The sequence below is a fragment of the Falco peregrinus genome, chromosome 4 (genome assembly GCF_023634155.1).
Source record: "Falco peregrinus isolate bFalPer1 chromosome 4, bFalPer1.pri, whole genome shotgun sequence".
In the NCBI taxonomy this organism is placed as follows: Eukaryota; Metazoa; Chordata; class Aves; order Falconiformes; family Falconidae; genus Falco; species Falco peregrinus.
The window spans coordinates 91,762,295-91,786,830 of record NC_073724.1 but is presented as its reverse complement, the minus strand read 5'-3'; the positions used below and the strand labels follow the sequence as shown (position 1 = coordinate 91,786,830).

At 42.8% G+C, this 24,536-nt stretch overlaps 1 protein-coding gene and 1 long non-coding RNA gene across 9 annotated transcripts; one reads left to right on the top strand and one right to left on the bottom strand.

Moving 5' to 3' along the window:
• The first annotated feature begins 132 nt into the window (after window positions 1-132).
• On the top strand, window positions 133-10,805 carry LOC129784293 (uncharacterized). Its single transcript, XR_008746822.1, has 3 exons — window positions 133-295; window positions 1,599-4,236; window positions 10,360-10,805. It is a non-coding gene; the product is annotated as an uncharacterized LOC129784293 (long non-coding RNA).
• SETDB2 (SET domain bifurcated histone lysine methyltransferase 2) lies at window positions 5,200-24,344 on the bottom strand. Of its 8 annotated transcripts, XM_055801713.1 has the most exons (14): window positions 24,224-24,344; window positions 23,565-23,876; window positions 20,250-20,372; window positions 18,797-18,862; window positions 17,885-17,987; window positions 16,601-17,167; window positions 14,956-15,069; window positions 13,562-13,731; window positions 12,924-13,152; window positions 10,813-10,897; window positions 9,748-9,850; window positions 8,618-8,958; window positions 7,335-7,423; window positions 5,200-5,440 (listed from the first exon to the last, which is right to left on the bottom strand). In XM_055801713.1, exons 2-14 carry the CDS (start codon window positions 23,578-23,580, stop codon window positions 5,323-5,325), a joined length of 2,124 nt encoding a protein of 707 aa, XP_055657688.1. In that variant the 5' UTR covers window positions 23,581-23,876; window positions 24,224-24,344; the 3' UTR covers window positions 5,200-5,322. The 8 variants fall into 8 exon arrangements, with proteins under 8 accessions (XP_055657688.1, XP_055657692.1, XP_055657691.1 ...); XM_055801717.1 differs by lacking the exon at window positions 24,224-24,344 and having other exon boundaries at window positions 7,335-7,418; window positions 23,565-24,208; XM_055801716.1 differs by lacking the exon at window positions 24,224-24,344 and having other exon boundaries at window positions 23,540-24,207.
• Window positions 24,345-24,536: the final 192 nt, after the last annotated feature.

Below are 24,536 nucleotides of genomic sequence, written 5' to 3'. Positions count from 1 at the left end.
CGGGGCGCCGCGTGATGCATCTCCCGGGCGTTGATTGGCTGCGGCTCCGGCGTGGAGGGCGGAGGGGTGGGTGGAGGTGCGCCGCCGGTCACGTGGCGAGGGAGCGGCGCTCGGCCCATCCCCCGCGCCTTTGGGCGTGGCGGTAGCGAGGCCCCGGGTTCGATACCCGCGCCAGGCAATCCCAGTGGCAGCCGTCGGGCAGCCCTTTCTCGCGGGATTTCCCTACGAGGAAAGGAACATCCTCCATCCTCCCATTCGTTGTTGGAAGTCCCTTAACCACGGGACAGGACGCCAGGTGAGGGGCCTGGTATGGGTAGGGGTGGTGATTAGCGCCCAGTGCTGGCAGGGTGATATCTTATCAAGCATCTGATCCAAGAGATAGGCAGGAAAGGCCAGGACGTCGTGGCGGGCCCTCCTGGTGCCTCTGTTCAGTCGGTCCCTCCGTGGGGAAGGAGGTGGTGGCTGCAGTGTGCTGGCTGCACGCCCAGCCACGGTGGTGCTCACCCAGAGCACGAAGGACAGGACGGTCCTGTCCCTGTGTTGCTGGGCAGCGTTTCCCCTGGTCAGGCGATGCCAGCCTTGGCCTCAGGCTGCTGGGGATACAAGACCTCCAACTGCTGAGTGGTTCTTCCTTGCTTGTAGGCTTCACTGTTCACATAGGTGATCCCCTCCAGCTGCCCCCATAAAGAGATGGCTGGTGTGCACCAGCTATGCGCTGGGCAGATGTGGTACAGGGAGAAGCTTGCTGCTTTGCAGCTCTTAACACGCACCATCGAGAGGTTTCCACACCCTGCTTCACAATGCTTCTGAAAGCTCTTTGAACAGCAGTGACCCAAGGCTTGAGGCAAAACTGTGTCAGCAAGACCAAGCTTTAGGCCTACATGAAGTTCCTCTGCTATTGTGTGGGGTAATTAAATAAACCCCGATTTCCACCCCCATACAGCTCACCAGCCACAACAGGTGTGTTCTGGCCCGGCAGCAGGGTGCACCAAACACAACATGGAGGTTTTTAAGATCAGCTCCCTTTACCAGCTAGAGCAAGCTTTGGCTTTTCAGCACTGCTGGCGTTATTCCAGCTGGTTTCCCAAATCCCTTTGTGCCTGCCCAGATGTAGCATTTCAGAGCTAAGATCAGCCCCTGTGTGGAGGCTTGCGATTAGATTGTATCTATTAGCCAGATACTGCTATGCAACACCAATCCCACATCTGTTATCTAGATGGCACTCAAACGAGTCGAGTCAACTGAATTCAAGCACCCTTAAAGGTGCCTAAGTCTTAAACTATGGAAATTTTCCTAACACAAGCATGTTCTTCAACACAGGAAAATAATTCTCTGTGGAGAAAAAAACAACTGCAGATCCCTTGTGATCTCTTCTTCCAAGCCCTGCTCTACAGAGCTGTAGAGTTCTGCTGGTGGAGCTGGAAGTTAGTGCTCAGTAATTTTCTGGCAAAACAAAAAAAATCACCACCACCACCACAAAAAAGTTATCAGTGTAACATGCTCCAGTCCAGTTTCTTTTATACCTATGCCATAGGTGATCTTCAGCTGTCTTTGCATTTGTATGTTCACCTTGGGCACTAATGTTTATTTCCCTGTAGGTCATGGAGACCTTACAAGTCCTCACATCCCTACTGTCCTTCTGTTGGTACTGTCCTGCTCACCACAAGAAAGTCAAAAACTTCCACACTGTGTGGCTGGATGACACCATTTCACAGGCACAAGGTACGACCCTGAAAAAGCCTAAATTGGTTTCAGAATTCCCCTCTGCTGATCATCCTTCAGTGTTGTAAAACCTACACTCACGTCAATAGAAACTGATTTCAGGCACCTCCCAAGTTCTGCTTCATGTCTCAATGTCACTAATTCCCCATCAGGCACTCCTCTTTTGATACCCCTGGCAAGCTGACAAGAAGTCCCAAATGTGTCCTTCCACAGTGCTTTTGAGTGTTTCACTTGGCACATTTCCACCTATTCTTCCATCAGTGGTTGTGCTCGGTGCTTTCACATGATACTTGCTGTAGCATGGGTGGCACAAGGGATTATGATTAGAAATAACACCCATCTCTGAGCTATGTAAGCACAGGCAGAGGAACTGACAGCTGAGCAGAGAGCAAGTTCACATGAGCACCTTTGCAATGTCTGTTGAACTGGCACAGCCATTATCTGCAAAGGATACTCGCCAGGCACCTTCAGCAGAATCCCTTCTAATAATTACAAAACCAGACAGAAAACATACCTTGTAAGGCAAGTTTGCAAGAAGGTTGTTTATGATCTCTGGTCTGGTACATCAGATTCACAAACAGTGAAAGCATCAGACTATAAGGGGACTAGAAGCTGGGTCGCAACCACTGTATCTAGTGTATCCTCACATGGAAAAGGAGAATGAAGAAGCACCAGCCTGAAGACAGACCTGATAAACACAGCTAGCCAAAAAGCCCCCGTCTCATACACATACCTATTGTAAAATCCAAGTTGACAGCAGGCTCTTGATAGTTGCAGACCACACAAAGCAAGTAAGTGCTTTATCTTTTGAAACATCAAGTCTGTTTTCTGCAGGAAGAGAGAGCTTTTTCTTGTACCATAGATCCCAGTACCATAATTCCCATCACTGATCTGGAAAATATAATCAACAGCAGTAAAATGTCCTTCCCTCCCCCCTGCCGCCTCCCTCCTTGATGCTTTAATGACATTCCCATCTGCTTTTCCACAATCAAATTGAGCTTGGACAGGTATTTTCTGCAACCTCACTTGTTTAAAAGGCTTACAGCAGTGCTGGGTTACCAGTGGGCTTGCCATGCGGTTCGGTATCTCTGGAGGTTTTTACACCGCACAATATTACCCTAAGGTGTAGTCCCTCTGAGTACAGACAGATCTTCAATGAAGCAACAAGCAACTGAGCTGAATGCCGACTGCTGCTAACATGGTGGTGCTCCTCAGTGACAGAGGGGTGGAAGGGCACTGATCAAGGCAAGAGTGGGTGGCCCTGAGCCTTTGAAGGGGTACTGCACTGACACTGGCAGTAACCCCGCTCTTCCACATTTAGGCCCGAAGATGCATGATGAAACCACACGCAAACCCATAGTGGAACGACTGGGACAAAAGCTGAGGATGGCTTTGCTTGATGGGTATTGTCAAGCTCTCAAACAGGGCTGTGGGAAAGAAGAGCTGAGGTTTTGTTGTGAGCAGAATGGTTCACAGGCCTGTTATCTCCATTAATGGTCCATTTGTAACAGGCTTAAACTCCTCACGCATGCTGAGACTGCCGAGAAATTAGACAGCATTGTGTGTTGCAGCACAAACCTGTGTTTTTTAAGCTTGAACCATCCAAAGCAAACTCAAAAAACAGCTCAGGGCCAGAGGTACCACGTTTGTCCACAGTTACACAGCACAGATGCCACCCAATTAAAAGAGGGGTAACCCCAAGCCGTGTGGACATAAATCATCCATTGCCCCTCAGCCTCAGGGCAGAGAACAGGTTCCTGCTTGTCTTTCATTTTGCAGTATAGCTGTAGGCTTGAAATCTTTACTCCCGTGGCCATGGCAGTCTCTCACAAGCATGTTTCATTCCCATATAAAATTGCCTAAATCATCACTAAATATTGCAAATACTACCTCCTCTCTGCTCTGTAAAACAGGAAAACTAGTGACAAAACCTACTAATGGCTGAGCAAATACCAACAGACAATCCTGCATGATCTGCCATGCACAGCTCCCCACAAATTCAGTAAGTAAAGATAAGGAGAACTGCAGGGCCAGCTTTCAATCTACCTGTGACAGATGCACTCTTGACCAAACTTGCAGTAGTTTGGTTCAGTCTCGAAAAGAAGCAATGGCCTTGGCCATAACTGGATCCAAACTTTCTCTAGTTCCAACCTGTTCTTTGAAAACCCGTACAGGAACAGGGTGACATGGTGAACATCAATGCATATGGGCTTGGAAACTGGAACATTGACCATGTGATTAACACATGAATAGCAGGTGATTCTTCCAAGACTCATTTATCAAGGAACAAAGAAAGCTGTGAGTACAAGGAGTCTCATATTTACCTTTTCCACCTCATGCAATTTGACTACAAGCCAAGCACTTTATTCCACAAACATGACAGCCTGAGGGAGCCACCTTTAAGCTGTTCCTGTTAAGCAGCTGACTGCACAGCAATGATCTTCCCTTGAGCACAGACACCTCTCAAGGTTACTCCTCAAGGCTGAGGCACCCCTTACCAACTGCAGATCATTGGTAAGTGACCGATACTGAACATAACTTTGTATTATAGTGTGCTAAGTTTTGTACTGGTAACTTTGAATCATTGCTATATCCTCTGCAGTAATACAGTGAACCTTCCCTTTGAACTTGTAAGTCTCCTAAGTCTCACTTTTACAACATCTTACTTCAATAAACCCACATTTGCCGATACCTTTGGCAGCAATTCTTCAAGCAGTCTAAACTGCCCTTCTGCGACATCTTCTTTGCACAAGGCTCCAACACATTCAAAAGCCACAAACCTGCACACTCGTCCCTTGCTCCGTTTCAGAGCTGCCTCCTGCATCTGCACTCAGTGTCACCTAATATAGCTTGTTTCTCTTACCAACAAACCACATGGCAAGGACTTCTGCAGCCCTCCTGTCCCACACCACACAATATGGCACTGGAACAAAGGGCACCAGATTTCTCAAGGATTTCTCTGTGTGTCACAAACATGGGAGAGGGATGCAACCCAGCAAAACCCAGTCATTTCTCTCCTGCAGCAGCAGGACTTGCCTAGCTAAATTTGTAGCACAAACACAGTTCTGCAAAACTGTTTTGATTAATCTCATCTCTGTTCAAGACTGTCTGTCCCACTGCATCCATTATGCTTAGGTATATTCTAATAATTCTTAGCCTCCAAACAGGCAAACTTGTATTCATAACGAGTTTCAGAAAACAGAGTTTTGCAAACTCAGCATTGTGGAAGGGCACAGAAAACATCAACTAAGCAATGCTCTGCATCAGTCACGTCTCTGCTGGAGATGGCACAGAAGCTTGAGTTCTTCCAGTGCACTGTGAACTTTGCTTGCAAATGAAAAGGGGTGGGGGAGGAGACTAGGAGCACAGATATTATCTAGGAGAAGTTTGATGCCTGTTCTTATGACAAACCTTTCTAATTCTGTAAACTACAAAAGTGACATTTAAATGTAAATTTTAAAAAAAACAACAATCAGGTGAAAGGCATTTTAGTTGAATTTAATTAGACCACAGATGTAAGTGTGCTGTTCACTGCATAGTAGTCCCTTCCAGCATATACATCCCCAGGGACATCATGTGTTGACAACAGGAAAGCCTTGGCTATAAGGTTTTTTTCCTGCACTTCTGAACTCCACACTGACAGGAAATCTCTACCTCTGGCATGCTTCCAGCTTCATAACCGTAATCCCATGTAAGTTCGGTTCCAGCTTTCACATGCCTAAGAAATAAAACACTCAGTCAATTTGTTTGAACTAAGCGAAACAGTACTGTGCTTACAATTTGTCATCAAGGACTCAGAGGCAAACCCTGAAATTGTAGGGGGCAGGGAGCATCAAACATGCAGCTTGTTGGGAGAGAGCCAAGAGATAAAGGAGTCTCTGGCATGTGCATGCTGCTTTGCCTGCCAGAGCTATAGTGCACAAACACCCACAGCTGAGAGAAAATAATTTCTCAAGCAGTGCGATAGGTTCGAAGTCTAAACAACCTGCTTTAACTTTGAGGCAAATTCTGGGAAACAAAAATCAAAGCAAAAAAAAGGAAAAAAACCCACCTAAGTGAACACATTAAATTATAACACACACTTGTTATTTTTACTACATACAGTGCATCACTGAGGTTTGAACAGATCATCTTTGGTCTGACAAGTGATGTTCTAATGCAATTGCGCTACCTGTATGCACAAAAAATTAAACATATGCTCCTCATGAACCAGCCACTCTGACAGTACATGAAAGAGAAGAAATTTCTAAAGTAGGAAATTCATTGCCCAAAATAAATGCCAAATTAAATACCTGAGCTAAGACACTGAGGGGTAACTGAGGGAAAATACAATAAAATGTGAGTGTTACAAGCAAGAGACTGATTCTCTCATATTTCTCACTGGATATGATATAAAGGACAACCAGTGAATTACCAGGCAGTAGGCTGAGAAGAAACAAGGAGGACTTTTCAAATAGCACATAATTGCAACCTGGGACTTGCTGCCTTATGATGTTCTGGAGGCCAGAAATGTAAAACAAATAAAAAGATGACTGGGCAAGTTCATGGAAGATACACAGTTGATCTTGATGATCTAGATGCAACTCTTAATGCAGAAATGTTGTAAAAGGGTGATTGCCAGAAAGCAGGAGGGGCAGCCAGGGAGACTTCCCTTCAACAGTCTTCTTCCCTAAGTGTTTTCTGCTCATCACTATTACCTCTCTCCACTGGCCTCAGTCCCCACTACACACTTCTTTACCAAGTCCCTGAGCAATAAAGACTCTAGCGAAAACAATCTTTTTTCTGACACACTTTAAAATATTGTCTTCACAGTTCTCGGAAGCCCTCCTTCACAGCACAGTCCACAGCATCTGTGTCAGTATGAACCAGGGTTGCAGGGCTCTGCAGAGGATCAGTGTTCCCTGAGGCCAGTTTGGAAGGAATTCTCTATTGTAAGTTCTCACCTAGTACTCCTGCCATCACTAGCTTCATTCATACAATTAATTTTTTTCCCTCCCAGGTTTAGTTGCCACCTTCTTGTGTCTCACTGGCACCAGCTCTCTGTACCTCCCTTTCTGTTATCCACTAAGGGAAGACACACATCTCTTGCTTTCACCTCTGTGTATCCTAGTGCTACCTCTCCAGGACATGCTGGGCTACACAGGCTCCTGCTTCTCTCGGTAGCTGCAAGGAGAAGGCCTGCAACCAGCTTGTTTGGCCCACAAAGTGTCTCAGCCTTAAGACCCTATAGAGTCCAATCTTGGTCTATGGGACCCAAATCTGCTGGCCATTCCTTGAGACAACAGTAGGATCAGTGAATCTTGGCTTTCAAAATGACCACACTGAGTTATATTTTTCCACTGAAGAAGATTATCACTGAAATGGACGCATCAAAATTAAGCTTCCCCACTTTACATTTCCGTGAAAAACTGAATAAAAACTCATTAGTGATAACCAACAGCTGTATTTCTTCAGTCTTTAGTGTACAATAAGAAGTCAACAATAAGAAGGTACTTTTATGGTTTCATGATCTAAGCATCTGCCTCACTTAGCACAATTATTTCCTAATAACAAAGCACTGCTTTTTTCCCCTAGTGCGTTAAATGAACAATATTAAATTTGAAAAAATTCACCTGTTTGTGAAGAACGCCACCCATGGGAAATTTCTGTTGTGAGTCTCTACAAACACGCTCTGTGCAAAGAGATTTGGGCAGCAGCTGTGCTGTGAAACAGAATATTTTAATTAGAAACAGGGAAACACCTCATTGTTGGCCGAAGAACCTATTTTGTGTCAGATATCTGTCACTAGTAAAGATAGCTTCTTCCTTCCATTCTCCAGCCCATACAGAATCTGTATTACTCAATGCCACTGCCACTTATTTTTTGCAGTAACTATGTCTCTTTAAAGTATTATTTCCATCATATTATGAAAGTACTTTTGCCTAAGCAAACCAAGTTCTTTTATCAAACTCCTCCAGAAATTTATGGTGAGAACTCATCTTAGATTCAGGATGCACCACAAATAATCAGTACGTGACAGATGTATCTCGCTGTCAGCCAGGGCAGCAGTGCCAGGGAGCAAGCAATAGAGTAAATGATTGTGTATGTTGGCAAAGAGATACGAGATGTGAAAGGTCATTCAGGTACATGTAGGAACATGTGTTCATGAGTTCATGCTCATGGATGCAGAAGAAAAGTTTCAGCAAGATGCAGTACTAGTCTTAACACCATATTACCTCTGCAACGAAGAACAGCTTAAACATATGCATGGATTTGCTGTAAAACACGTATGCCAATGAAAAGCAATGTTACTTGCAGAGCACACGCAGACGCGTCTGTGAACTATCTGTCTTAGTTGGAGGCACTTGGTAATTCATTACCCTTTCTTGGCAAGTCAGAATTGAGAGACTTATTTAGCAGATATGTACACAGTATGACAGACCACTTTCTGAACCTATAATTGAACAGTAAGAGAAACTTCCTACAGTATCACAACATTTATCCTAAATCAGCATGAGCTAGATTTTACAATGGTTGGGGAACAAAAAACAAGGCTGGGAGAAAGCTTGTGGTTCAACAAAATATGCCATTTGCTCTCTGGACCCCCAGAAAAGGCTGTTCAAAAGTTCAGGAGAAAGATGTCATTTATTACTGGGGAATATTTCGCTCAGTAACCTAGTGGTGCCAAAACCTGCAGCTAGTACATAGTGTGCATCATCTTATGGAGGTGCTGACAGCCAGTGTGACCCAACCTGGGGTTCTGTTGCTTCAGAGTGCAGGGAGCACCATGTAGCCTGCCTTGTCATGCACCTACCAATATATGGTTTATGCAAAAAAGCTTTCTAATTTACGCGAATATGTAATTTATTTATTTAAGCTAAGACAACTAAGAGAAGACATGAAACTTTTTACTTACATTAAGAAAACGACCCACATTTCCTTCTTTGCTGGCATCCAGTATATAAATATTTTCTTCATTAGCATTCTTCAGAAGCATCCTGTCATCATCAGCCTTCTGACAAAACGTGTCGTGTTTTGACTGCCTGTGTTTTTCCTCTTTGCAGTGGTACGTTCCTCCTTTTAGGGGTACGCTTTTGGATGGCCTTGTAACAGATGTGTCATCCAGCACATCTGCCCTGTCACAATCAACACCCTGCAGAGACAGTCTCTTTCTTTTGCGTTCTGCACTGTCCATGTCAGCAGACTCTGTCTGTCCAATTTCCATTGGATGTTCTTCCTTCTGCTGCTGAGTGGATTCTGTCAATGGACACGTAAGTTATTTTTCGATGCCAGTTTAAGGCCAAAGCCTTTCCCTTGTTTGGCCCAGAACTCTTATCCACCCACCCTTTGTTCTCCAAAATCTAAGCAGCTTCCTTGCCATTTACAAGTCTATAATACAACCACCCTTTTCCATCCCCCTCATCAGTCCTTCCACAAATGACTGTTTCCTGCTGTGGTGCCTAAAGCACTTGCTCAAGTCTCCTGTGAGTGACCTAGTCTCTTGTTCTTCTAAAATCCCACTCCAGACTGATTTCTTCCACATAGCATTTTATCATCATTCTCCACCTTAATTCCTGAATCACAAACTTCTGTAATTAAGACAGGAACAAGATGCACATGCAAATAGCATCACTTTCCCACTGCTTCTCCAGCTTGAGGTCCCCCCACCCCTGCATTAGATTCTGCTCAATTTTTGTTGACTGGAACATGTATTGGATGTGATACAATAAGATTTATAACACTGACTTTCACACAAGTGCACTGTATTTGAGAAGCTGCTGTCAGGACCATTCAACATGTCCCAAGATTAACTTATCAGGCAAAAGATTGCTTTGCACCAGTTAATGCACTGTCTTAATACAAGACAGCAATAATTTCTGTACTGCTCAGCTCTCTTAAGACAGCCTAAGCATTATGTGGACAACAGCATTCTACTCTGAGAACAGGCCTTCCCACATCCAAGGATCACTTTCTGCATTTTGTGTCTATCACCTGATGGGACACAATTGTACTAACAGTGCAGTATTTATAGCTCTCAAAACCTACTTTCTTTTCCTTTCTTGGTTCCACTGGTTAGTTTGCTTGACTGATGAGTCTGAGAACTATTATCTTCATCTGAGCTCACAATGTGCGCCAGTGTATCATTTTCCTTTAAACAGAATAAAAGATAATGAAAAGGCTGTGATGTATTGTTGCTGTATGCAAACCTGGGTCAACACAAGATAGCAAGTGGCTTTTAGGACTCTAGGACTGAAGTTTCAAACCTACTGTAATGCACAGCTATGGCTGAGTTTCAAAAGTTCATACATTTACTGCAATGCAAGTTCTTCCTAATTTCAAGTTATCCTTAAGAATAACCTGAAAGAAGCTCCCCACTCAATAAAACATTTAAGTGTGGAAGTCCCAACAGTTTCACCAGAACTGAAACATATTTGTGTAACTGGCTCAAACATGCCTTTTACACAGTTTCAATAATATGAATAAATGTGGCAGGATTTCTTCGACCACAAAAAGGCAATTAGTTATGGGAGCTCCAGAACAGACAGCACTGCCAAATGTTAGCATGAAAATACCATGTGCATTTCTTAAGTGCAATGAAACCAACAAAATCTACAGAGTACATTTACCCCAGTGCCTCTCCTTTGCATCTATTTGCAGGCAAAACCTCACACCCAGATCAGATTAAATTATCCCGTGTCACTACATGAGAAGACTGTGTCCAACTCCTGCGATTTCCTTCTGTCCCTGCTATTTCAATTCTCTGAGAAGACATCACAAAAATACCACTATGATCCCCTAACCCTGCAGTTAGCTACAACACGGCGTGGGGCGGGAGAATGTTTTCTTAAAGCTCTCAAGACTGGAGTGTAAGTGAAGGGTGGAGAAGGGAAGGCTGTGCGAGTAGTTAGTGCTGGTCTCAGGGAACATGTTGAAGGACCGATAATGGAAAAGGGATGGGGCATAGCTTCCAGCACGCCAGATTAGCTCACAGTGTGAAACAATCTCATGAAGAAAGATCATCAGAACTATTTAAATGTATAAGATGAAAGGTCAAAATTAACATACGTATTCAGCACAGTGAAAAATGAATCTATTAAGGCCACTTATTACCATTTTTAGCGGGTGATTATGAAAAACAACCCTTCTAGTTCCAGGCATTCTCGCGGTTGCATTACTTAAATTCCTGGGATGAACCCTGTACAGAAAGGTCAAAAGGAAATTATAAAATACAAAGACACCCATAAGTAACTCTCACAACGCACATTTCTCTAACCAAGTCAGTAGTTCATAAGAACAGACTACACCAGAACCTGTAGTAGTCTGGCCTTGCCTCAAGTTCTGTGACTATTTTGCCTTTAAGAACTGAGAACCAAGGTTCGGTTCTCAATAGTATTTGTAAAAAAACTGGTTGCTCATACTTTTTTTTGAGAGATCAGCAACTGCTTTCACATCCTTTCCCAGTTCTGCCAAGAACCAAAATCTCTGTTGTTTTACTATTATTATATCTGATCATCTCAAAATAGAGCACCTATAGACAGAGGTTTGCCTTTTTCCTGCTACCAATTTCAACAGTTTTGACAGTGCAGCTTTCAAACAGGATAGCAAAGATGCTGCAGGGACAAGGGATAGAAAGACAGGCAATATATGGCAGTACAGAAAATACTCTCCAACAAAAGAACGAAAGTCACTCCATATCAAGAAAAGGCAGGGGAAGGATGGGAAGCAGTATCAGGCATATACATTTAAAACATCTAAATGATATTAATTTGGATTACATTTGAAGTGCAGTAGAAAACACCAGTTTCAAAACTACCCTTAACATCTGTACAATATCTAGCATCAAGTAACAGCTCTTATTCCAGAAAACTTTCAACATCGAATGTTTATATAACAGGAACAAAAGCTACTCTTCAAGGCTTTCTTAAGATTTAAATCCCTTTGTAAATTCAGAAGGTGAATTTACAACAAAAGAAGTTGTGACGTTATTACATGACTACTACATTGTTTGTCCTGTTAAAAGCAATCTGCGTGAATGACATGTCAAGCTTAGCACACCAATTTCCTCTCAAAGGTTTCTCAGTTCAGCTGGATTGTAATTTCTTAAGAAGCAGAATAACAAAGAAGAGGCAGAACAACAGAGTCTTTTTGTCTGTGGTGGGTTTGTTATTGTTTTTTTTTTTGGAGGGGAGACTGGTTTTTTGTTTGTTTTTTGGTTGGTTTTTTTTTTTTTTTTTTTTTTTTTTAAACACAACCCATGCATAAAACATGTTTATTCTCAGGAAATGAAATTTATGAGATTTGAGGTAGCAGTGCAGTGAACACAACTTTAAAACTGTGCTTCCCTGCAATTTTTAGCAACAGCACTTAGTAGAAGTAAAATCTAGCTGATTGCTGATAATTATGTAATTTACAAAATCATGAATTCATTAGGCTTCCAAGACACTGAAATGCAAGTGAGAATATATGGCAAGTATTAGAGTTTCCATTTGTAATTTCATAGTGCTTCTCAAAGATCCACAATCATCTTCTACTAAGAAATGAGCAAGAATTTGCAATCATTTATGACTAGTGCAAAGAAAGAGTTTACAGAGTAGTATGGCAGAGCAAGAATAGTTTAGGAAAACAATCTCCCAACTTCCTTCTGAAAACACTACAGCATAAAGCCACATGGTTATTTTGCAGTAATTTTATTTTAGGAATACTGATAGGCTACAAGACCTTGACTGTAGAACGAAAACAGGACCAGAACTTTTGCATATTTCACTGCAAAAGCAAGGTGTTGTCAGACTCCTAATGGGAAAGGTTAAGAATCGTAGCAGGGAAGGTTATGTTACAAAGAACAAGACCAGGAGCAAAGGACAGGACAGTTAGTGGCTAATTTATTAAACCCTTTGGTGTCATCAATATCTTTAAATCATTTATCTCAAGTACTTTATATTAATTATTTCAGGTTAGCATAATGATTAATACTCTGAACAGATCAGGTACACCCAGGAAATTAATTTGATTTCTAGAAAATGCCAATTAGTACAGACAATAAATAAAATTAATATAGAGAAAAAACTGTCCTACGAGAAGAAATAATGAGGAATTAACAAAAAAGTTGAGAAAGGAAAAACACACCCTCAGCTGAGGACATTCAGTTATACTTTAAGTTAAGGAATTTCTATAATAGCAGAATATTAGTTTTGTCATGCTTAAGTTTGCTTTAGTAAACTTACAGGGTTGATTTATTTTCATTATCTACAGTCTGAGACAAAGATTCCTCCTTCTCAAGAATGTGACTTCTGCCAGTCTGCACTCGTCCAATCACAGTCTCTGAACAATCAGTGTGAAGTTTTCTTTTTTTGGAAAAAAAGCCACAGACTCTGCCACTCACAGCACTCTCCTCTCTCAGCTCCTGATCATCATCTCCCAGTACTTGAACTTTAGCTCTGCTCATCAATCTGCCTGGAGGAAGAAGAAAAGTTGGGGTTTTTAAATTGTTTGCTAAGATGGGTCACACTCAGTACCACAGTTCAAACTTTCATTAAAAAAAATACAAGAACATTATTTGGGAAAGAAAAATATGAATGCATTTATACTGAAGGAAAATTAGCCCTGGCACAGGATACACAGGCCTGTGAGGGAAAAATCAAGTCTGAGACAGGCTTTGCTCCAGAATGTTTTGTTTGTTTGGCATCATTGCATTGCAGTTCTTCAAGGTTCTTCTGTCCATCTGATCATCTTGCAAGTTAAGATTATATTGACTCACTTTTCTTCCAACCCTGTATTTCCCTGTTTGGTTCTCCAAAAATTTCCAGGGCCACAGGCAAGGGAGAATTACGCTATACATCTTCCACAGGTCATCTTCTGTTACCTGAGTAAGTACAAACAAATGTCCCCTTGTCGATATCATCTAGGCAGCGGACACCCCAGCCTTTCCTCTCCGTGTTGAACACTTGCAACCTGACTTGAATGCCATGCTGTACAACTCTGTTTTGACACATCATCTTGTCACACCTGCACAACACACTACACTCATAAATTCTGTCAAGAGGAAGCAAAACAAAACACAATATAAAAGAATGCATTGCCAAAACAAAGTTGCTATTATTCATTTCCCTCCTGCACATTAATAAGGCCATTGACTGAAAAGATTAAAGACTCTGGCTAAAACTGATTGTGCAGCAGTACTCTGAAGCCCATGACTTTCTTGATTGCCGATTCATCAATTTTAAGAGCCTGTCAGCCAGATTTTGGTACAAGTAGACAATAAAAATAATTGAAATCTTTTTTATTTTACACAGAAGCAGAAATCCCTACATGAAGCACATCATTCTATGCTGGAACAGATTTTACAAAGACAACCTGTCTGCCTGGACCACGCTGTAGCTGTCATGAGTTTTAGGATTTAACAAAACATTTCTAGAAGAATTCACCATTGTGCTTTTTTTGTTCTGCATTTGTTTCTGGGTTCACTGGCAGCTTTAATTTTCCAGGCCAGCCATAAGTTAACATCACACAGCAACAATGGACTGAAAGGAGCAACTTCAGCCTGTGGGTGCAGCCCTTGGCTGTCGCAGAAAGCTACCTTGCACAATTCCTCTCCTACACACCTGAGGTTACTGGCACCTTCCCCAGGCCACATATTAATCCACAGGTGCTGAATAAGAGAAAGGGAAAGGGTGAACACTTGCAGCACTGGGACTGCTTTGGAGACTTGCAAGAGTCACACATAACCAAATCTGGCAATAGCAGCTGGCTGATACTTCTTTAGGACTCTGGTCCTACAGAGCAAACGGGTGGACAAGATAGAGGGCAAAACCCACGGGTGGCAACTGCTTCCCACTTCTTTGGCTGATACATGGTGTGATGTTCTTGTGATAGACCTCCTTCCCTTGTGGCAGGTTTCTTTCCCATCTCCCTTCTCTCCTTGGCATGCCTGAATGAACCAGCGCATGGGCCAGATATGGCCTGAGCTCCTGGACCGTGACTCTTAAGTGTTAACTGGACTGTTACTCTTAACACTCTTCTTGGACCTTGAACTAAGCTGTGAAAATTGTAGTATCTGCAGTACAAAAGTAGTTTTTCCTCCTATTACTCAAGTCACATTATTTTTTAACATCCTGATCAGTCAGTAAAAATGTGACAAAAACTGAAGGTTTCAGCATCCAGAAACTGCAGTTATTTTAGTTCTGTAGCACTTACACTACAGGATAAAAATAAAGAGTATACAAATAAAATAACAAGCTCACGTTCAGTCTTTCTTACCCACTAGGAACAGGTCCCTCTAGTCTTTTGTAACTGTATCCATGGGATGTTGCACTACTTCTAGAAGTTTTACTACAGCCTCTTGCAGTTAGCTGTAGGCATGCACACTTTGACCTAAAAAATATCAGTAAACCATCTCAGAATGTATTTGGGGCAGCATAAATAAAACATACATCTAGACATTTTAAAAATGTACTTGACTATACACACCCCACCACCACCACCACCCCGCCTTTTTACTTCACAGGGCCATTTCAGGCACCCTGCCCTTCTCTGTCTCTTGGCTGGTTATGTGCGTTTCATAATAATCATGTTCTCTCCACCCCAACCCCATTCTTCTGCCAAGCTCCATAAAGGCACATGCAAACAGCTGAGGTACAACAGAAATTTATTATAAACAGAACACTGTCAAATGGATTGAATGTACGAATGCAAATCATCTGCTCTGGCATCCCAGCCTGTTAGACAGTACTTCATTACCTTCCTCCCACTCCAGCCCCTAGGAAGCAAAGAATTTCACATGTGGAGCAAAGAACTCGAGCAATAATGCTGGTCTTCACCATCTTATGTCACAATAACTCCAAAGACCCACAGCATTTGCACAAACAGCAATAGACCAAATCTTGAACCCCAAAACTGCACATCAAAAGCATCTCAACCTTTGCGGGAACTCAGTGCAAAAGAAACAGCATGCTATGTGCTTGCTGTTCCCCACCACTCAGCTGAAACTAAGTAACTTTAATTAATGAAGCTTCATTAGATTAGGCTGTGATTTCAAGCTTCTGTTGGGTCATGGGCAATTATACTGCACACCAGCACATGCAACTGCCCTAGCTATTAATAATACAAAACGGATTCAATACCAAGTAACACCTACAGGCACAGATCAGGTCAAAGACAAAACACCCTTGAAGAAAGCGGACAAAATTATCACCAAAGTCGCCTGTGTTAACTGTGACAGGTTCCCACAGAATAACATACAGCTCAGAGTTACTGTGTTTTAGAAAGACAGCAGTGAGCAACATCATTTAACTGGTCAGAAAATAAATGTGTTCTGTGACCACAGGGTTTCATAGTTTCTGTTTAGAGAAGGGGAAGGATGGGATGTAGAGGTTGTGAAGGGGGATGTTTCTTCCTCTGCCCTCTGTAACCTTCTAAGTTCCAAATGATCTGATCTCTCCATGCTGTCCCATGCCATCTCCAGGACAGCATCCCAACAGAAGAGCTGCAGCAGTTGTCATGCAGGATCCTTCCCTGCCTGCCAGGAAAACGAGCCTGCCTTTGCTGGCACAAGCCTCTCCCTTCCCCACTCCTTTTCCAAAGCCCAGAGATCTGCTTGCCAGCTCCACCTGGAGGAGAAGCACTGCCAATTTGGGAAGAAAGGAAAAGGAACACAACAATCCACCTGTTGATTGCTTCCCTTCCCTACAACACAGGCTGGATGGGTAGAAGCACCCAAGTTCTGGGGAAGACAAAGACACAATGGTGTCAGTCAACACCACAGAGCATGGCACAAGACAACTCCAGTTGTGCTGGTCCTTCATTATCTGGTACTGTTTGGTACTGCACATCTTCACACTTACACCACCACCCTGCTATTGAGGCATCATGCGTCACTTGTCTGGGATTAGGTTTTTCTACCTACCTATCAATGCAGCCATCTGTGCAGTCACATGAATCAACAAATACGCTAGAGAAATTGTTGAGATAATATCCATGCGGCCACGATGTCCTCCGATATTTGAAATAAGGTAATCTTGCGTGGTCAAGATCATTACAGAAGGAAATGGGCACAGACTCTGCTCCATTGCTGATATCAAAATCAAATACGAGGGGTTCAGGATTTACGGTACTCCTGCCTAACAGTACGTATGTGTTGAAGGAGAAGTGATCAACAAATAAGAAATTGCACTCCGTTTGAAACAAATAATTTTGCACATCTTGAAAGCTTCTCAGACTTCGACCACAAGGAGCTTTATAATTCACATCCAGTGATTTTGAAAGGCAGTCTGCTTTTGCATGGCATCTTTGAAAGTGAAACAGGATTGGTATCTTAAGAGGATTTTCACCCTTGTAGAAGCCTGCCGCTCTGTTGGGAAGACATGCACTAGAGCACTTGTGGTTCTGATACTGAAGGTTTAAAGGTAAATCTTGAATTTTAAGAGATGCTTCTTTACTCCCTGAACCCGTTTTTGCCATCTCCTCCTTTTTGCTATTTGGAACAAAAAGAAAAAAAAATAAGAAAAAAGAGCAGCATCTTAGATGAACCAGTAAGAAACGGAGCGTTTTACTGGTTCAATATTATTAGCACAGGAAAGAAACAGCCAATTGCTAGAAGACCAAGGGTTTCACTGAATCACTGTTTGCATTGTGTTACTGACCTAACATCATATGAAGACATACTCAGTGGCATAAAAAAAAAAAAAAAAAAAAAAGGCAACAGCTTCTTCCCAGGAAGCACTTACACTAAAACACAGAAAGGACATAAAAAAAAAACCGAAGAGAGAGAGAAGAAAGGAACAACATCTTTACCCACATCTTCCAAATCAGTACCTGAGGCTAAATACAGAAAGACTAAATCATGTGCCTGACAATCTGCACAGTCTGTGAGAGCCTGAGAACTGAACTCAAAAATCGTTAAGCCCTAACCCTGATAATCCTGGTGATACTCCGGGATCTTTATTCATAACCTAATGCCCTATTTTATTCTGCGATGTTCTCGCATGGTAAGTTAGACAAGGTTACTCAAAACCTCAGGTCTTCCATGTAGGTCAGGTTCAAAATATTTTCACTTTGAATACTGGCAGGATTCAAAACTGGGTTTAAAATAGTAAATTTAGAAATACAAAAAGAGATATTAAAATCTCTCTCAGATGCACTAAAGAGTATGCCAAATGAGAAACTGAAATAAACTATTAAATACCCTGACCTGTGAGAACCTTCTACAGAGTTTGCAGTGTTGTCATCTGTAAGAAGACGTTGCCATTTAGGTTTGGTTTCCTGTATGCCATCTCCATCAAATACAGCACCTACTGAAAAAAATTTGAATGCAAGCAAAAACTCCAGCAATCCACATTTCAACCTACAATCAAACTTCAGTTGCTAAAGAGGTAATTGCCAAAATACATTAAAAACAATGCATTGCTATGAACTACAGCTAACAAAGAGCATGCTAGCAAGCACCCTACTAGAAAAGGAAGCTGCTTTTTGGAACTTAAACAAAAATCACGTGCTTGCATATAGGTGTGCAAGTAAACAACCAGCTGGCACACGCTCTCACACTTTCTCTCCTGCTCCTCCTCTCCCTCCCTCTCTTCCCCCCTTCCCTTTCCCCAAGGGTGAAAAACTTTGGTGCGCATTGACAAACTTGAGGCAGAACGCATCGTGAAGATTTACCCTTTTCACAGACCACCAGATGATTTGCACATTACAACTTTCACGTAGCTTTCAAAGTGTATGGAGACAACATGCATATGAAACACATATACAGATTTCTCTTAATTATTTGAGGTAAAAGGAAGCCAGGGTATCACAGCTAGTGAAGCCACACACAAAATGACTCTGCTTGCAGCCAGCTCAGGTTCATCAGGGCTTACTAGTTAAACTCTCTTCACCTGGTAAAGGCCATATACACATACATTCAAACTACAAATGTACAAACGCAGGCGAGAGTCCACAGTCCAGTACCTAAGGAAACTAATAACTATGGGTTTTCCCTTGTAATGCTAAGAGGCTTCTCAGATCTATTTTATTGATTTTAATGAAGGGAAATAAGCTCCTAGTGAGTAAACCAAGACAAATTAAATCCACATGCCAATAAATACAATAGAGATGCACATACCATTTGTCAAGGTTAAGAGATCACCTAGATTAGCTTCATTCACCAGTACCGAAGCCTGACAGTATTCTAGGCAAAAAAAACCAAAACAAAATGGATACGATGTCTAATTTAAGTAATGATAATAGGGAAAACAAGTCCTCCAGAGACACCAGTTTCCTCACTATACTAATCTAGAGCATTGCAAGACTGATAACATTAGAAACCTTTTGCACCACAGACCTTAATAGACACATCTGCAAATTACAATAAAATTACAGCTCATATTAGTAGTTGTGAATCAGCACTGAATATCCTCCAGCTTTTGGAAAGCTGCTGGGATGTTTCCAAACACACAAAACCAGTAGCCTCCAGTGGCAGTAGTGCACATAAACACAATTTAGTTAAGTTTCTCTTTGTACTTTCTCATCAGACTAGTCATCTTCCGGCTAAGAAGGGCTGGATCTTGGCAGACCAAATTAATGCTGCTCCTAAATTGGTGGAAACGGCCTTCAACTAGTAAGAACACAAAGAAGAGACCAGTTCTATCTCAACCTTTTACTCCACGCAATAAATATTACGGGTAGAGAAAAATATTAGGAAAATCCATGTTAATATTTTAGTTTGAAATCTTTACAGAACAAAGCATAGAAAAAAAATCAAACTTAACTATGTCACAGATTCATTGTGTCATTTGGGGATTCAAGTTCAACATTTATCTACGCACTGCTGTAATGTTTTGTCATAAAAATCAAGATGTGGGAGCTCAAGTATATAAAAAACTGCACTACTAATTCTGAGCAAGCAGTACAATGCAGAGTGTGTGGCTACACCTGTTTAAAAGCATCTGACACTACTGTACATTGTTTTGCACAAAAAAGCAGTAAGATCCACAGATTACATTTACATGCATGACAATTAAAAAAAAGTAGTTTTCCTGAACAAATTAATAAAAAGAAACCTGTGCACTGCTCCAGGCTTATCTGATTTCTGATTTTTATGTAGATAAAGGACACTGTTCCTGATTTTCATGGAAACAAATCTTAAATGCATTGCTGTCACATTTTTCTACTCATGTTTTAAGTTATAATGGTGTCTCTGACATGAAATAATACTTACAAAATTATAATCCCACCCAAACCCATTCAGTTCACCAAGATCAGCTTGAAAGGCTAAAACTTCTGTCAATAAACAAAACACAAGGCACAGCAGGTATTTCATTACTTCTCAAGAATAAACATTTCAGTTCCACGTACTTAAGAGCCACACATTGTTTGAAAAAGTATACAGGCAAAATGAGAAAATGGCAAAATGCACCTGAAACAGTTACTCTTTTTTTAAAAAGTGCTTAAAAACACCAACTACAAAGTAATTTAAATTCAGAGATATCCGATTTGTGGCAGATACCACATAGCCCTACACAAAGCAGGCCACAGCTCCCCTGCAGTCCCGCTTAACTGTAACAAGGATTTCAAACCTTGGTTTGTCGCAGTTCCATTCTTGATCTTTTGCTTCAGCAACAGCAGTACATTTTGCATCTGTTCAAATATGATGTCCACTCTTCTACCTCCCAATTGTGCCCAAATGGTCTTCAAATCAGCTGAAATGCAAATCTCAATTTACAAGTCTGTACAACTCCCAGGAAGTCTAAAACATCCAAGTAGTTCCTAGTGGAATTTTCAAAGGCTCCCACTCATTTCATTGTGAGGCACTTCTGAAAAACCAGCCAGAACTGCTGTCTTCTTTTGCAAGCTTAAACCTTCAGAAATCTATTCCTAAACTTGATTATGAAAGTGAAACAGAAGCCAAGTGACAAACTGGAGTAGCTTTTGATGGCTCATGATGGGCCTTCAATTAACTTTTCATGCATGTCTACAAAGAGTGCTGTGGAATCCTTTCTCAAAACACCAGCAATTAGTCCCACTATAAATTAATCACCACTGAAGCTCATAGAAGTGACACAGGAGAATACTTTCAACTGAATGAACTGATCATATTATTAAACAAAAGAACTTTAAAAATATTTTTATAGCTGTAACCTCCCTTAGCTACCCGAGCTGACTATGCCAACTCATCAATATTTTTGTACGTTTTCTAGGGAAAAGTGTTCAAAATATTCTCAGATAAAAGCATTTTGATAAATTTTGTTCACCAAATTTTATCAGTTGTAGTAATTAATACACTCCTTGTATCGTGTTTAAATAAATGTTTTTTAAGCTGCAGGTTCAGAACTTCTTCTCTTCCAAGAGTATGTACCTTTGAGGTACTAAGCCCATTCATGAAAGCTCTTGTTAAAACATTAGCAGTGCATCTCTGGCATGGACTCTGAAAAAGAACTACGGTTTGGTGTGTCAAGAGGCAATGCCAGAAAAAAGAACAGGCTCTCTCTCATGGTTAACGTTTTTCTTCAATGACCATGCACAAAAGAACAAGTAAATCTGTTTTCCTACTCTGTTTCTAGAGGTAGAGTCCACTGTCACCATACTAGGTTTACATTTCACTTTCAGACAGCAAACCTGGGTTGGCAAACGAGCTGGGGTGATACCTCCTTGGCAGTCAATACAGCGTTCTTTTAAGGCTAGTAAAAAAAATTTACTTAATTTCTGACTTAGCAGAGAATGACTTCTGTTGCCCAAGACACCAGAAGCTAAGTGATGCTATGGCAGTACAGAGTCTATGGTTACTCTCAAAAGCATCACATCATGACAGCAGTGAAGAAAGTAACAATCTTTTGCCACCACAACTCCACTGCTTATGCCACCAGCAGCTAAGAGCATAACACTTAGTATCAACAGGCAATGCTGAAAGTACTTTATCTTGTAAAATGACTGATTTAGCACTAGCTCTCATCATTTCATGAGCTTTTATACTCACAGAAATGTTTAAAAAAAATGTGGAAAGGTCAAAGTCCTGTTACAAAAAATGCCCACACCACTTTCTGGAAACCTACACTACTGCTCTGAGAGACAACATGTGCCCTGTGCCTTTTCCATCCTTTGCTCTGTGTGACAGTATCACAAATTTAAAATATGGAGAAATAAGTGTATTTAACAACTGTGTTTAAAAATACACATTCAGAAATTCTAATAAGAAATTCCACCGCTGCAGATTAAAACTGTTGTGCTTATTTCTTATCCAATTTCAGGTATTTCAATATATTTACTGAGCCTGGATAGATTACTTCACAGGATGGGTGACAACACAGTTTTTCATTTCTGGGTCATCAGTTATAATCTCGTGCAGGCCAAAAGGCAGTAAAACATATAACACACTGTACAGCGCTCAGACCACTCACTTGACTTGCAAATGCTTCCCCAATTCTCACGCTGCAGTGCCCCAAACATTCTAGCAGTAAAAACTTGGTTTTGCGTGGAGAAGCAAAGACTGCATATGAAAGTTCATATCCAATTTTCATTTCAAAAGAGACAGATGTCCACATCACTAATCCCTCCAGTGTTAATACTGTTATCATCAACACTAGCCAGGAGAACAGGGAATGCATCTACCTTGTCAGCATTCATGTCAGCTGATGGACTGGCATTTTGCGGCAATAGCTTTAAACCTGGCCAAAGCCATCACCTCGGAGGGATTTTCTTCTCCCTCTATAGAATCCTTGTGGCCATGTATTTCTTTTTTTCAGCACTGCACAGGAGATTGATGCTAGAGCAAGAAACAGCAAGCAGCCAAGGCCAGGGCTACTTAGGCCAGCTGCTGGAAAAAAACCTTGGGTGCATGTTTCTTATAAAGGACCTGTAGAGCTGCTGACTAATATCTTACATATGTGCCATAAAAGGCAAAACTATTGTCTTCCGGTTATCATTTTGAGACCAGAAGTAGTGTCAAATATATACTACCTTCCCATTTCCCTCCATAAATCCAAACTATACTACCCTCAATCCTCTCCTCCCTCAAACTGGCAAGGTTCTCCACTTCAAAGCAGTTGCACAGCACTGCAAGAGGTGCAGAATGGACAAGCAAGAGATGAGGTGAGAAATTAAAATGGTTGTAGCTACTTAGTTTTTTAAAAATTATACAAATAAACACTATAGCAGGTATTAGCAGGAGCACTGTAAGAAAGCATTGCAGTGAAATAGTCATCCCACTTTCAAATAGTCAGCCCATGTCTTATCAAGACCTAACTGAAGAACACTCAAATGAAACAAGCTGTGTGAGGAAATTTTTTTACACAAGTAATTTCTTACTATTCCTCAAGCATGAAGCTGTCATGAGATGGCCCAGAATTTCCAGCATATTCAGCGGAGCCTACATAATCCCCACTTCCTATTAGCTCACATTTCTCTCTTATTTTTTAAATTAATGCCGTCACTACAGCAGTACTGCAGCTAAACTAATTTGTTTAGGAAAAAAACGAAGGCTTTTTTAGGTAAAAAAATTACTGTTTCTGTTTCTCAACAGATGCAAGATAGCTCTACTTTAATAACACTAAGGAGAAGTAAGGCAGCAGCATTCTTTGTCCACATTGAAGATACCAGCACTAACGACCCAGAGAACATAAAACATACCCGACTTGCAAGTCAGCTACTTAGCCTTTTCATGCTGTAACTGAAATTTTGAAACATTCCAGAAAGGAAACTCCTTTTTATGTCGTGAGAATACATCAAGCTGTAGCCCTATATACAGTACCAAATTTACAAAACCCCAGAAATTTTTATTTGGTTGACTGGGAAAAGAGCTTAAGGGAAGACTGCTGAATCTTGGAAAAGTTTCTCACAAGACCTGACTAATTGCTGCTCGAAGCATATTTACTTATTTAGTTATTTTAAAGGCTTACTTCTATTCTCTTCCATCTTCCCGGGTGGCTGCGTGGAGGGCTGGTAGGCTGGTTGGGTCCGGCCAGCGCCAAGCTCAGCTCAGGTAGGGGAGCGGCGCGTCGGTCACGCTGCCCTGTGACACGGCCACGTTCAGCGCCCGGGGCCTGCGGGCAGGGGGCGAACCGGCGGTGGGGGCCAACCTGTGGCGGGGGAGACCCTCCCGCGGGGGTGGGGGGGGTGGGGGGGCAGTCCCTGGTGGACCGGCCCTGCGACGCCGGGTGGCCTCGCCTCAGCACCCTTCACCCCCCTCTGGCCAACGGCTCACAGCTCATCTGAGGAGTACCGAGAGAAAAGGGTTAAGGCCGTGCGGCGCCGGCAGCGGGACGCGCCGCGGGGCTGAGGCGAGGCGCGGGGTGACCCGCACCCCTCCCGCCCTTCAGCCACGCGTTCCGCGCGGCGTGGCGAGCAGCGGGACTGCGGCCCAGGGAGACCGGGCCCACCCCCGCGCCGGGTGACGGGTGCTCCTACACGGCCCCGTCTGCAACACCCGGCGCTATCTACCGCCGCAGGCTGGAGCTTTGCTGAGGGACGGCGCGACCCCGACAGGGCCACGACCCCGGCCTCGGTCCCGGCCAGCTGCCCTCACCTTCCTCCTCCTCCTCCCCTGCTTAACTGTTACCTGCAGGCGGCGCTCGACAACTGACGGCCGGGCCCAGCCGCCCTCCCCCGCACACGGGCACGCCCCGCCCCTAGGAGCACGCGCGGCCCCAGCACCGCCCCCCGCCAGGAGGCACCGCCCCCCGCCAGGAGGCACCGCCCCCCGCCAGGAGGCACCGCCCCCCGCCAGGAGGCACCGCCCCCCGCCAGGAGGCACCGCCCCCCGCCAGGAGGCACCGCCCCCCCGCCAGGAGGCACCGCCCCCCGCCAGGAGGCACCGCCCCCCGCCAGGAGGCACCGCCCCCCGCCAGGAGGCACCGCCCCGCTAGGGAAGC